General features: G+C 49.6%; 1 protein-coding gene and 1 long non-coding RNA gene across 2 annotated transcripts in view; one reads left to right on the top strand and one right to left on the bottom strand.

Annotated features, from left to right (window-relative positions):
* Positions 1-8931: 8931 nt before the first annotated feature.
* On the top strand, positions 8932-11880 carry LOC306659085. Its single transcript, XR_013763192.1, has 2 exons — positions 8932-10760; positions 11605-11880. It is a non-coding gene; the product is annotated as an uncharacterized lncRNA (long non-coding RNA).
* Positions 11881-11992: 112 nt separating this feature from the next.
* Positions 11993-15014, bottom strand: part of ARL3 (ARF like GTPase 3) — a 37363-nt gene continuing 34341 nt past the window's right edge. Inside the window, exon 6 of the mRNA XM_079136360.1 lies at positions 11993-12271. Within this exon, the coding sequence (XP_078992486.1) occupies positions 12224-12271 (48 nt within the window). The 3' untranslated portion in view covers positions 11993-12223. The remainder of the gene's footprint in view (positions 12272-15014) is intronic.

Raw genomic sequence — 15014 nt, 5'->3', positions numbered from 1 at the left:
AGCCCTCAAGGCCCCTCTCTCCAAGTTGAGCGTCCACATTCTAACCTCTCTTGGGTTCTTCCCGGGTCTCGTTGGCACCCACCCACTCACCCCGTCATTGTCATCAAGCCCTACCTCGGACACCTTCATCTGCCACCTGAGGGTGGGGGAAGCAGCGATTAGCAATTTCAGGACCGCACCCAGGCCCCTGGGGATTCCCTACCCCACCTCTGCATGCTGTAAAAGCTGGGGGAGGAGGCCCAGGAAGTATCATCTAGGACCTGGCCTTCCCCATGGAACTCCCTGAATACAAATAGAGGTCAGCAGGCTGACAGCAGTGAAGGCAGGCGGAACATGATTCCCAGGTATCCTTGGGCAGACCTTACAGCCTTCTATCCCCTCTTGTCAAGTGAGTCTCTGGTTTTGAAGAGCACTCCCTTGAAATTGCTTCAGAAGCAGTGATCATCAGAACCTGGAATCCTGGTACTGGTTCTAGAATCCTCTGAGCCCTATTTCTTTGAGTAAAGGAGGCAAAGAATGAAATTTGGGGCATTCTTTTATCACCTCTGCCCTATACTCTGTACAGAGATGCTGGGGTGAAGGTTAAGATTTCAAAATTTTCTTTGGAGACTTGGAGTTGGGGAGGGAAACAGATGAGGGTGTAGGGCAGAGGCAGCTAGGGTTGAGGGGTGAGAAGGGATAGGCCTAGACTAGGAAGGGGGCTTGCTCCAAGAACATTCATTTCTTCCTTCAGCTTCTTTCTCCAACACTATCTTCCACCTGCACCCAAAAGCCTTTCTTTCCTTCCAGGGCAAGTTGTATTGTTTCTACTAGAATTCCTTCAGTGACAGACAGCTTACAGTCCCAAGACAGCTTTTCCACAGTGCAAGTTCCATATAACACAAGTAGAAATCGGATGGATAAACTGGGCACAGTGGAGCACGCCGGTAAGCCAGCAGTTTAGGAGGCTGAGGCAGGAAGATCACAAGTTCAAAGCCAACCTCAGCAAAAGCGATGCACTGAGCAATTCACTGAGACCCTGTCTCTAAATAAATTACAAAATAGGCCTAGAGGGCTGGGGAGATAGCTCAGCTGGAAGAGTGCTTGCCTTGCAAGCACAAGGCCCTGAGTTTGATCCCCAGTACCGCCAAAAAAAAAAAAAAGAAAGAAAAGAAAATAGGCCTGGGGATGTGACTCAGTGGTCGCGAGTGCTCCTGAGTTCAATCCCCAGTACCCTCCCCCCCCCCCAAAAAAAGAAATTGGATGGATAGTGCTCTGGTCTCTATTCTCCATGATTCGTGGGAATCACATCCCATGAGTGAGGGAAGTCTTCAAGAGGCCAGGGCTGCTTCCTTGAACATCCTCTGACCCTGGGGCACTTATAATGCAAGGACCTGGCAATGGACTTTTTCCAGAGCTCTGCACTGAGGGTCTTTGAATGTTTTCTCCACGGGAGACCAGCTTTCTTTAATTGCTGTGTGGTTAATTTTTCTCAGCTGCAGCAAATTGGGATATTTATGACATCTCCTTGCACTAGATCTTCAGTAATTGGGTCTTCCTTGAGAGAGGACCCATCTGCTCAGTGCTGTAGATTCTTTTTCCTTTTTTTTTTTTCCCCCTTTGGTGGTTCTGGGGATTAAACCCATGGCCTAACACACACCAGGCAAGTTTTACATCCCCAGTCCTATTTTTCATTATTTACATTGAGGCAAGAAGGGGGAGATATGTTGGACAATGTGCAGCTTATAGAAGAGGGGGTAAGGTTGGCATAGGAAACATCTCAAAATTGCAGGTCAGAAGTGGAATGTGAGCTAGGGATGTGGCTCAGTGGCAGAGTAAACTTGTGTAGCATTTAATGAGGTTCTGGGTTCAATCCCAGCATCACCATCCACCAAAATACACAAATAAATAAGTAAATAAATAATAAAAATAATGGAATGCGGAAGAGGTTCTAAGAATTGTTAAGGGTGGTGTAGACTTCTGGTCTACCTGGGAAAAAAAGGGCAATGAATCATTTAACATATGGATGGCCTGGTTGCCTAATTGTGAATCAAATGTTTCTACAAGACACTGTCCATGTATATGTGTGCCTGCTGCAGGGTATTGAACAGGAGGGACCAGGGATGCAAATGAACAACAGCTCAAGGCCTGACAGTAACTTACCAGCCACACCAAATGCTATCCTGACTGCTCTGCACTCTCCACCCTTCAAGCCATATCCTTAAAGTCAGTTCTCCAACAACGCCCTCATTTCTATGCCCCAGTGGCTGTGGAGTTGCTGGCCCCTCTGCCTAGCCTCAAAGTCTTGCCTCCTCCTTGCAGCCTCCAAAGAGTGGTTGAAGAGAAATCAGATGATCCCTTGAATGCCAGTTCTGGCGCTGGACAGCCAGCTGCAGGCATCAGGAGCTATTGAAGGCCAACCATATTCCTATGCACTTCACTGTCTCACTTAGTGTTTTAACCAACTGTGATTTCTATGTGAGGTTATAAGCTGCACAGCTTTCAAGTCCACCTGGACTGTGAGTCCCTCGGGACATGAAATATAAATCATCTTTCATTTTTCAGTCTAGCACAGTGCCTGTTCCATTCATTCATGCAACAAGTGCTTATTGAGATCCTTCTAGTGCCAGCCATCACTCCAATGTTGGCACAATGTCACCAAACTGCCTGCCCCGTGAAAGCTCATAATCAAGTAGGGAAGAAACAGAGGACAAACAATAAATTTGAATGAGTAAAAAGTGTCACAAAGGAAAATAAAGCAGGGAAAGGGGGATAGGGAATGTCAGAAGGGATGAGGGGCATAGAAGTTTTTGGGGTGTTTGTGTATATGCGTGCTGGAGATTGAACCTAGGGTTTCACAGGTGAGGGCTCTACCATTGAGTTACGCTGTTATCCCTTTATCCACTTCTTTATTTTTTATTGTGAGACAGGGTCTCCCTGAACTACCCAGGGTGGCTTCAACTTGTGATCCCTGTCGGTGGCCTGTAATCCTAGCAACTCTGGAAGCTGAAGCAGAAGGATTGCAAGTTGGAGCCCAGCCTCAGCAACTTAGTGAGGTCCTAAGCAAGACCCAGTCTCAAAATAAGACATTAAGGGGTGGAGGGATGTGGCTCAGTGACAAAGGAAGAAAGAAAAGGGAAGGAAGGAAGGGAGGGAGGGAGGGACGGAGGGAGGGAGGAAGGAAGGAAAGAAGGAAGGAAGGAAGGAAGAAGGAAGCAAGTAGCTGGATTACAGGTGTACCCACTGCACCCAGTCATTGAAATTTTTACATGGGGAGGTGGTTAGGGAAGACTTGCCTGAAGTGGTGACTTCAAGCAGAAACCTGGAGAATGTGAGTGGGTAGCATAATGAATTCTACTGTTACGTATAATTATAAGGCATCAATGAAAAAAAGAACGAGAGGGGCAAGATCTGGGGATATTTGGAGCAAGAGTATTCCAGGCAGAGGGAACAAGCACAAAGACCTCAGGCAGAGGATGATCATTTCAGGAAAAGTCATAGGGCACTTGTGGCTGGAAAGCCTGCATAGGGAACAGAGTACTGGGCGATGAGATCAGTGATAGAGTGAGCAGACAGCACCAGGATGCAGCCCACTTTGAGCACTTTGCCTCTGCTCAAGAGTGATTTGCTTATACTGGGCACAGCGGCCCATGCCTGTGATACCAGTAACTTGGGAGGCTGAGGCAGAAGGATCACAAGTTTGAGACCAGTCTGGGCAACTTAGTGAGAACCTGTCTCAAAATAAAAAATTAAAAGGGTTGGGGATGTAGCTCAGTGATAAAGCATCCCTGGGTTCAGTCCCCAGAAGGGAAAAAAAAACAAACAAAAACAAAAGAGGAGGAGGAGAGGAAGAAGAGATATTTGCTGAGTGAATGCACACCAAATGCCTAGGCCAGTCAGGGCTCTAAACCTTTCACCAGGGTACCTTGTACTAGAGGGCACCAGGCAATCTTCCTCGGGCCTCAAATATGCCCTAAAGGAGAGGTAAGAGAGGCACAAAGGCAGTGGCAGACATTTCAGGGAGTTTTGCAGAGCAGTGAGAATTGCTCATCTAAAGTACAGGGTCTGTGTGAAGTCCATGGTCCAGGCTGTGATCAGATCAGCCAGGTCTTGAAGTTCAGAACAAATATTTTGTGCTTGAGTTTTCCATAGCAGCAGGGCCTCAGAAGGGGTTCAAGCAGGGGGACTGCATTTTAGCACAATAGCTCCAGCCTTCAAAGGGAGGAGTGGCCTGGCAGACAGAGACAAGGTGTTGGGGGCCAGGGGGCGAGGTCCAAGTGAACTACGTGAGATGTAGGGGTGCAGAAAGGACTGAGACCAAGGTCTGGAAGCCTGGATTAGGCCATCTCCTTCCCTGTCCACCAGCCCTGGGCCCAGAGTCAGCAGAAAATCTTGGCTCCAAGAAGGAGGAGGTGCAGAGCCAGAAGCTGCTGAGGGAGCTCGGGCAGCAAGATGCCATTGTGTGTCGGCAATCAAGAGGCTTCAGAGGAAATCAAAAGCACCAACTGGGGAAATGATGTGTGCACACTCTTCCTCTCTCTCTCAGACACACACACAAACTTCTGCCTCCAAAATGGGTCAAGTGAAGGCTGTGGGCGTGGGTTGGGAAGGAAGAATGGGGGGGGGTGGGATGCCAGGAGGCCCCAGAGCAGCCTGGGTCCTTGTGCCCACTCACCCTCCTGGCATAGGGGATGGCAGCAGCTGCAGGGTGGGGTGGGATGTGAGGATAAATATACACCTCCCCATGCATATGGATAATGCACGCAGCTGCCCCGCTTGCCTAGTGTTCATTAGGACCAACTGTTTCAGGAGCGGTGCAGGCGAGCGGGAGGGGGTGATATGCCCATTCACAAACTCAGGGTAGGGGGGCAGCCTGCAGCTGTGCAGACCCCTCCCCCTGCCTGGATCAGCATCCCAGCTCCTCAAGGCCCCTTCCTCCCTCCCTCTTTTCTTCCAACTCACAGCTCTGCCAGATCTGGGGGCTTCAGGCTAGGAAAGGGCACTGGGGAGTGAGTCAGGGTGAAATTGGGGCTGAACCCCCACATGATAGGAACTGGGTGAAGTGAGGGGAAGTTGGGCTGGTTTGGGTCCCTTGGCCCCAGAATGGGCTGTTGCTGACAAACCAAAGCTCCTTATCCACTTCTTTCCAAAAGCCATCTGTGGCATCCCATCAGGATCGCTGCTTTGGCCCTGTTATCAGAAGCTCTAGGAAAGCTCCATTCATATTCCAAAGACTGTTCTGTGCCCGATAGAATTCAAGGGGCTTGTATGCAGCCGGATGCTGGCTTTGACCCCCCAGAGCAGGTATCCAGGTGGGACTGGGGTCTGGGTTGAGGGGAGGGTGCTAAATGCCAGGCCCAGGGAAGGGTCTGGCTGGTATAACAGGTGAGGCCACCACTGAGAATGACTGTGCAGCCTGTGCCCTATACAAGTGCACTGGCCTGAGGTTCCCGTGGACAGCACCATGCTTGGAACTCCGGTGTGGAACATGCTCTCCCATGTGGGTCAGAGAGGGCCCAGGAGACGGGCCTTTCTGCCTCAGGGAGCATGCCTCCTGCTCAGAGAAACTGTGTGGACAAAGGCAGTGCGTCTGTCCTCTCCCCTTTCCTCCAGTGGTCTCGGAAGGTTATGGGGCTGCTGCTCCAGGGACCTGGGTCAGGGACGGCTAAACTCCAAGCAGGAAGGAAGGCAGGGGAGCCAGGCCGTAACCCGAATTGCAGCAGCCTCCCAGGCTTGCAGCCTTGCTTTTCTCACCTCTTCCCCGCCGGTTTTGAGTCCAGGGCACTTTACTACCGAGGCCTTTCTATTTTTTATTTTCAGACAGGGTCTCACTAAGTCACCTAGGGCTTAAATTGCTGAGGCTGGCCTTAAACTTGCGATCCTCCAGACTCAGTCTCACACCACTGGGATTATAGGCACGTGCCACCATGCTGGCTCCCCAGCCTTTCCTTTGTTGGGAGGGTGGGGCTGAGTTCATCCTGCCCCTCTGTTGGTGACCTCCAGACAGCAGCCAATCCTGGGACCCAGAGGAAGGATCCCTTGGAACCTGAAAAATGTGGGTGGCAAAGAGTGTCCCTGTGTTCTGGAGCCTCCAGCAACTCCCAGCAGTTGAAGCCCTACCTGTTAGGACTGCCAGAGCTAGTGGTGAGAAATAGAAGTCAGCAGGAATCCCAGGCAAGCCACTTCCTAGCTCCTCCCCAAGTGGGCAAATGTCTCAATAGCAAGGACCTGTAATGGCCATCCAGCAGGACCAAAGGAGTCACTCAGCTAATCATTAGAAGGGGTAGGGGGCTGGGGAGATAGCTCAATCGGTAGAGTGCTTGCCTTGTAAGCACAAGGCCCTGGGTTCAATCCCCAGCACCCCCCCCCCCCCCAAAAAAAAGAAGAAGAGGTAGCAGTTTGCTTATCTAAATGTTAGTTTCACCCCCCCATCCCCTGAAGCCTTGGCTTCAGGTGTCCCAATAGTCTCCCTGGACTCCCTGACTCTCTGCAATTCTGTCATTAATATTTCATTTTTTTAGCAAAGGCTTTTGTCCCTATTCACTTGGAGAGAAGAAACCTCTCCATAGTTCTTTGTACAAGAGGATTTCTCCAGTTGAGATGCTGGGGATTGAACCCAGAGCCTTGTGCTTGCGAGGCAAGCACTCTGCCAACTGAACTATATCCCCAGCCCTCCTGTCTTTTTTGAGAGCAGAGACTTAGAAGTCAAGAGGGAAAAAGGTAATTTGGGACCCAGCAGTCAAAAAGGCCTGAGTTCGACTTCTGCCTCTCTCTTGTTCTTCCTGATCTTGGGCAAGTGACCCAAATTCTGTGAGCCCCAATCCCCACAGTGTGAGTGATAAGACCTACAGTTAATGATGTTCTTGCAAGGATTAAATAATAACTGGGAAGTTCCCGGGCCTCCTTAACAATTTTTTTCTCACCTGACACTATGGGGATCTGGTTGTTGGCTGTACTTCCATTTGTCCATGTGTACGGCTTGATCTGGACACACTTGTGCACACACACACACACACACACACACACCCCTACACCAGCAGATGCACTGCAGGGAGCCCGAGCTCTGTTTCCCCCCTCCCTGCCCTGCTCCTGGTGGCTGCAGCTTCTCTGTGTTCTGCAGTGCTGGAAAAGGAAATTACAGAACAGATTGCAATTAAGGGGGATGCAGAGGGGGGAGAGACAGAGGCCCTAAAATGCAGCTTGACTGAGCGCTAAACTGTGTTTTTGCCCCAAGCCAATCAGGAGCCTCTGACAGGAGCCTGTTCCCACTTACAATCTAATTGCCGGAGGTGTGGCTGAGGTGGCCCTGGGAGCATCAAGAGAAGGGGGCTGCCAGCCCCCCAGCTAGCAGGCTGCCTGTTTGTTGCTTTGAAAGTCACAGAGCCACATAGGAAGGGAGGTGGGGAGCAGAGATCTTGGGGACCTGGGAAAGCCCAGACTTCAGAATTTCAGCCAGTTATCTTAATAGGTACCAATGATTTAGCAGGTGCTATGCACTGTACATACACAATATTCTCCAAGCCTCTTGACAACTACACAAGATGACTATTAGTTCATTTTACAGATAAGAAACTGAGGCACATTGACTTAATATATGTTAGATATTTCCGTAAGTCTAGGAACTTTATTTATATTACTTCTTTTCTTAAATCTGCCTGTCGCCAGTGTGGTGGCACATACCTGTAATCCCAGTGACTCAGGAGGCTGAGGCAGGGGGACTGTAAATTCAAGGCCAATCTCAGCAATTTAGCAAGATGCTTATTAATTTAGTGAGTCCCTGTCTCAAAACAAAAAAAATTAAAAAGGACTGGGACTATAGCTTAGTACTGGGTTTAATCCCCAGTACCAACCAACCAACAAACAAAAAAATCCAACTCCCTCCTACTGTAATCCCATTTCACAGATGGCGAGGCACAACTCCAAGAGAAGAAGTAACTTGCCCAAGACTTATGGATGAGCTAGGGTTGAACTTGGGTCTCTCTAACTCCAGAGAATATACATTTTAATTGTTTTGTACTGTCCCTTTATTAAGTCCTGGGCAGGAATGCCAGATCTATTGAAAAACAAAACAAACCCACCACCACATAACCAAAAAAACAGGATGGCTAGTTAAATTTGAATTTCAGATATGCAATGAGTTTTCTTGAGTATTATAACAATATCCCAAATATTGCATGGGGTGTATTTGAATTAAAATCTATTCATTGTTTATCTATCTGAAATTTGAACTGAACTGAGTGTCCTGTGATTATCCAGCAACCTTAGGCCTTTCCCCTCCTGCCCCTGGCTCCCTTCTCCTATGCCAACGACTTGCCCTTTAATGTGGGGCCCTCTGAGACCAGGAGTGCTGCTGGATCTCTAGGTTGCTGAAGGGGAAAACAAACTTTTCAGCTGCAGAGGGCACAGTCCTGGGTCCCTGCCAACTTTGCTGCCTACTGTGTGACTTTGGGTGAGACTTTTCCCTCTTCGAACCCTCTCATAATATGACCCAGTATCTGGTATTGAGGAGCTAGCTGCTCATCTCCCTGCCCTCCCTGACTTTCCTACTGTCTTCTCCCTTTTTCCTGTTCATGGGGCCAGACCTTTGTGAAATCCATGGATGTGCTACTGTGAGGACAAAAGATACCCAGCACCTGGGACAGGGAGCTCCAGGCAGGCAGTGCTGGTCAGAGGAGACATCTGGTGTGGAGGGAGGAGGCTGAGCAGGAGAACTTGGGAGGCCGGGGGTGGAGACTGCCAGGAAGTGGGCCATCGATTTTTTTTTTTTTTTTTTTGGTCAGTGGTGATGACAGCTGACCCAGGTTTTGGGCCCCCAACATCCCCCTGCACTTAAAGGCTCTGTGATCTTGGCAGATTCCTCGACTGAGGGAAATGGCTCCGCTTGCTCAACTGCAAAGGGGGACGGATGCTATGTACAGTGCCTGGTATGCAGGAGGCGCATAAAAGGTAGCTATTATTGCTGCTGCTGCTGTATTAACATTATATACATCCTTCTGAAATCAGCCCCTTGAGGAAAGCTAACCTCTGAGAGGGCGAAGCCATCCGGGCCCTCTGGGCCCTCTCGGAGCTTCTGTAAAGAACACACCTCATTCTGGGCTGCCTTCATTTCAGCTGCATTTTATTTGTCGCATTTTTGACAGACGTCTAAATTATACATTGAGTTTTCCACATGACCAAACACCACGTCCCTTCCTTTGATTATCATTTTCAAAAGGGACTATAAAAAAAGAACCTTTCGATGGATCAGACTGAACCCTGAAACCACATGGAGTGCGGAGCTAAAAATAAAAGGAAGTAAGAAGCGGTCCCTGAGAAGGAAAGCAAAGAGAAATCAAAGCACACTGTGATGGGAATCGAGAGACGAGTCCTGGTGAGGGTGACATGCTGTCACCCTCCAGGCCAGGCCGGATAAGGAGCGGACAGTGAGGGTGGGGCACAGTGGCACAAAAATAGCCACCACTTTAGTCCAGAGGGGAATAAAGAAATTTGTCAAAAGCCAGGAGAGAGAGAGGTGGAGATGGAGGAGGAGGGAGGGCGGGGGCAGGACTTGTCATCCTGTAGCTACCCTGGCTGCGGACTTCTCTAACCCTGGCACGGTGCTAACTGCTGGCATAATCGCTGACTTTCAGCTGTGCACCGACATGTTCCCCAGCTCAGCCCACATCAATGACACCCTTGTTTCCATAGTAACCAAGGGAGAACGAAGGGGAAAGGGTGCATTGCACTGGGCGCAGGGAATCCAGCCAAAAGCAGCCTCAAGGGGTAGGTGGGGAGGAGGGGAGGACTCAGTTTTTCCCACAACTGATTCGAGCACTCACTCTGGCCAGCCTGGGCCTTGCCTGCCCTCTGGCCCCAGCCTCCAACCCAGCGATCCTGCAGAGTGCAAAAGTCTTACTAAGGCTCACTGGGGTGGGGTGGGGGTGGGGAGAAGGCTATCCCCTTTCTAGCTTCAGATTCTGTCTTCTGGTGGTGGCCAGAGGGGGCGGGGAGGTGGCATTGGGGAGAGAAAAGGGGACTTTAAAAGCATATTGTTTTTACAAATGGGAGCTTTCAAACTCTGCATTTTTCAGGCTCATCTCATCTACCCTCTGAACCTCTGGAGGGTTCAACAGGGCTCATAGGGAAGATGAAAGCACGTGACATCACAATGTCTGTCTCTAGCTGAAAGCAAGTGTTAACATTCACAGAGGCTGTTATCAGAGCAGGGCAAGCGGCTTCTGCCTGCTCTCTGGGTCTGGGGAGGGCTTTTCAGAACAGTTCCGGAAGTTGGTGGTAAGAGACCAGAAACATTCTGCAGTCCATCCCCCGCCAGAGTCAAAGTTCCCGATTGTGGTGCTCCAAAACGGCAGACCTCAAAGCAGGCATTTTGCCCTTCAGATTACATCCCTGGTTCACTATTTAGAAGAAAAAACAAATTTCAAGGGCCAGAGCCACATTTCTAGCCTGGCAGAAGTGGCATTTCCAATTCCTTCTAGTTCTGTTTTGTCGCTCTTCAAAGTGACAAAGTGACCTTGGGTGAGCCAGAGAGGTCAGGGGACGAGGATGCAGGCAGCCATGGGCCGAGTGGTTAGAAAACCTCACCTTTTGTTTTGCAAGCCCTTCCAGGTCTGTCCGCAGCCACCTCGAGGCACCTTTTCCCAGATGACTTTGTTAATGGCTTTCACCCAGACAGCCTTCGAAACTGGTCTGGCTTGTGTTCTCCTGCCTGACTCTTATCCAGAAAAAGCTGGGTACAGAGGGTCCAGGGCTGCTGCAGCCCCTTCTGTGGCTCACGTGTCATGGTAGGTTTGGAAAGGGCCACTTCCCAGGATGAGAAGGCAGCTGGCCTCCCAGGACCCACCAGGCACTGGACAGTCTCTTATTCATTCTCTGAAAACCCCTGAGTGGAGGCACAGAACAGAGTTGAATTCAGGAGCGGGGCTACGCTCTGGCCTGCTTTCCCATGCTGGAAGCTGGGGGTTTCCAAAGGCTCATGGAAACAAGCCCCTTTTGCAACACAGGGCAGGAGAGGCTTCTACCACTCCTCTCCAATCAATCAACAGAGGACACATTTCACTGGAGAGAGGCAGGGGAGACCAGCAGCTGGGTGACTGGCTTCCTTGGGCATGCCCCCCGCCATCACACACCCAGGTTCTTCCCCGCAGCAGACCTCCCCACCCACATGCATCCCACACCACATCGTTGCCAGCACTGTAAAAATTGATCTCTTTGCAAAATTGATCTGCCTGGCTTTTCTCAGTGGAGCAGGTTCATGGTAAAGCTGCATTTATTTTTAAAATCTGATAGCAGCAGCCTATTGTGATCATTTAAACACAGACTTCTTTGAGCTTTAGAAATCCCTTCTATAGGAGGGCCATGGAGAAGTCAGCTAATCTCAGAGCCGGCTGCTCACTGCTCCACTGAACTGGAGAAAGCCTGTTTACGCTAGCCTGAGCCCTCGATGTGAGGGCTTTTTAAGGACCTTGTAATTTTTCTGGAATTAAACCTCCCACCTCTCCTTACATTCCAGATGTCATTACAGTCAAAAGTCAAAAGAATTTGCTTCCCTGTGTGGCTGACTTGGGGTGGGGGTTGGGGTATGTTTCTGTAGAGACTTGTTTGCAAGAATTTTTTTCCTGTCCAAAGGGTGAAGATTACATACAGTTTCCCACCTGCATGACAAGATGGTTTAATCATCTGGTATCCTTCCCCTGCCCCCCTTCAGTCTGCTGGACAGACTGAAGCTCTGGCTCAGTTGGCGATGGCAGAAATCACCGACCCAGCACCAGCAAACACTGTGCTTCCCAGTCACAGGGGTGGGGACGCTGGGGTGGGGTGGGGGGAAGGACAGGTCAGTAAATAAATGAACTCAGCATAAGCAGCTTCTTCCTCTTTTTCTTATCCTTTTTTTTTTTTTTTTTTTTTTTAAGAAAAAATGCCCACTGGAATTGTCTAAACTGCAATGCAATCTCTTGCTCATTTAAAAGATCTCATTTTCTAATCATGTGCTTTGAGACATTTAATACTATTTCAATTATGCAGAGGAAATAATATAATTCCTTTATTTGAAAAATGATACTGAACCTCAGAGATCAGTTAAATCTACTGCTGGAATGGGGATTCTTTTTAAACTGTGTTGTTCCCTCTCTTCAAACAGCTGTAGCTGTACACAGATGGAAAAACATTTGGTCAGAAAGCAGCAAATCAGTGTTTTTCAGGACCCAATTCGGTTCCCGCAGCTCCTGCGTCTCCATTCGTCTAGATTTTATTTCTTCTTTGCATTGACATTTTTGCAGACCCAATTCATGCCATCCTTTGAGGGAAATAGTCAGAGAAAAATAGTGTTAGTTGCAAGAAAGGCCCCACACACTCCAGCCAGAGGGGGAAGGGAGAGAAGGGAAGGGATAGGGGGCATCTGTCCTCCCTCCAGGGGACTATCAACTCCAGGGAGTGTGCTTGCCCCAGGGGCCCACCTGGATGACCAGGGACAGTGACCTCCTGGGGGAAAGGAGGGAGGTCTCTGAGGGCTCAGGAGGGAGTTGGGAGGAGGAGGACTGAGCATCTGAATTTGAGATGGGTCCTCAGGAACTCCCTCTGAAAAAATAAACACATCTGCCTGGATCCAAGGCCTGATTAAGGAGCTATCAGGAAAGATTCCAGCCATTTTTTGGCTTTTTCTAAAAGCTGACCTTTGCTAGGGCATTAAATTCAATAAGCCACCCTTCTGGTGCCCTGGTGTGTTTACAGTGTGACAGTGTACACTTGGGTTAAATTAAATTTCTTTTTGGAAAAACAAACCCTCTGCAGTATGTGTTCCTAGACACACACGGGGGCAATGTGCATTTATTTCTCTTCTTGCTGTACTACAGACAGGCTTAAAAGGGTCTGGCTTGTTTCTTGTACCTTTAAGCTCTACCAAGCAGAGGGACTGGAGAGAAGGTTCCCTTAAAGGCACACTGACCTTGAAAGTGTCCTCTCTTAGAGAATGGAGAGGTACCGAGGTAAACCACACAATGCCTATAGCCACCTGGCAGGCAGCACAATTCCTCATGGATGCCAGGCCTGTCAGACATGACCTCCTTTTCCACCCCCTCTGGAGCCATACCTGGACGCACCCTGCCTTCCCCAGAGGCTCTCTGACCTTCAGGGGTGTGGGGAGGGAGTTCCCTCTAAGGCATGAACAAAATCCAAGGCGACCCCTGCAATGAATCCCTTTCCCTGCATCTGGGTCCCACACATTTGTGCTTATCAGGCAGACATGACACCCCGAGCCCACATTTCCTGTGGCCATGGATCTAGCTGCTGAACCCGAATGGCTGAGACAGCTTACAGTAATAAATATCAGCTGACACCCTTGGCCATTTGGAACATTAATCCCATAAACAATACATCACTGCAAAACAACCAGCAGGCATCCTCTCTCCTGGCTAATCTGACTGTCACCTGCGTTTACAGTGATTAAAACTCCGCCAGTTGCCATCAGAGCTCTTGGGCAGGAGAACCAGATAACATGAGCAAATCTCGGGGCCCTTGCCAAGACAAGGCTGGCCAGGGCTGAAAGCCCCAAGGTGGAGCACCTGGCCGTGGAGGGGCAGGTGGAGGAATGCAGAGGTGGGCACGAGGCAGATGCCCACCGCATCTCCAATCACAACTGGGTCAGCTGCGCACTCTGAAACATAGAGGCCAATTTAAGACCATTTTATGAAAAGGATTAATTTAAAGAGAAGCATGTTTAATTTTAGTAGCTAATTGGTTTCCAGGAAAAAAAAAAAAAAAAGATCACCTGCCAGGAGACAAAAAAGATTTTACAAATTCAAGAGGGATGGGCAAGATAACCATCTTCCCTGCCTCCCAGGCTGAACAGCTCAGCACTTGCACAGCATTTCCATCCAGGAGCCCGTATGGATGCCCCAAGGTGCCACCTCAATATCCTCCCTCTACAGACTCGCCACCTTGGATCAGACCAGCTGCTCTGAGTCAAGAACTGTGTTCCCACAGGAAGTGAATGCTGCTTCATCTTTTTTCTTGTTTTATGACAGATGAAGGAGGGGGTTTCTTTTATTATATGTAACTGAACATGAGTGCAGGCAAAGAGATAGGAAAATATTTACTCAGCTGCAGGGACTCAAAGGAGAAGGTAGAGGGTGAGGGAGCCTTGCCCTGGGCATCCGCTGTGGAGGCGGAGCGGGGGTTTAAAGAGCGAGCCCTGCTGAGGGGCAGTGTCCTCCAGATGTCTGAGGACCTGCAATGGTGAGGCCTGTCCAGCCTCAGTGCTGCCAACAGAGGGTGCTCTCGGGCTAGCACCCACTGACCTCAGGCTCCAGAGTCCCCACTACTGTGCCTCATTCCTAGAGGAACGTGGGAAGCACCCTAGCCTTAATGGGGGCAAAGCCCTGTGGCTGCCCTGGGCTTGGGGAAGCCCCTCTGATCTGTTTGGGGTTGGGCACAGCACCTTTCTTGTTACTGAGAGAATCTGAGTTGGAGGTGGGAGGTGTGGGGGAGGTGACAATCAACAATTCAGGTGACAATACCTCATAAATCAAACTGGGGCAAGCTTTGTCAAGGAGCCCACTGGAAAGGAAAGATAATAATGTCCAAGATCCCCAAGGGGAGCGTCCGCATGGGACTTGCTTGATATTGTGTTCCTGGAAACTGGCATGGTGTCTATAGCCTATAGTCAACACTTAATTTGTATCTTTTAAATTAATCTTTGTAACAACTCTGTAAAGTAGGTGCTATTATAACTTCCATACTACAGATGAGGAAGTGAAGGCACAGAAGAGTCTGGAGCAGAGGTGAGCTGTGAAGCCAGGCAGCGTGGCTCCGATGGCTGCATCCCTGCTCTTGAACCATTTACTAATTCTCTGTGACTGTGGGTCAAAGCCACAGCAAGGGCTCTGCCTCAGGCTTGGAAAGGAGCTGGGTGTCACCCTGAAGGTAAACCGACAGCTAGTGTTTTCTTCCTCATGGCTTAGGCAGAATACAGAGGCCAAGATACCTGAGGGCAGCCTGCCCAACTCAGCTGCTGCTCTGAAGGGACCACAGAACTCTCAAGA

Source organism: Sciurus vulgaris (genome assembly GCF_902686455.1).
Source record: "Sciurus vulgaris genome assembly, chromosome: 4".
NCBI classification, from domain to species: domain Eukaryota; kingdom Metazoa; phylum Chordata; class Mammalia; order Rodentia; family Sciuridae; genus Sciurus; species Sciurus vulgaris.
The sequence above is the reverse complement of the archived record's forward strand: the minus strand, read 5'-3'. Positions and strand labels throughout refer to the sequence as shown.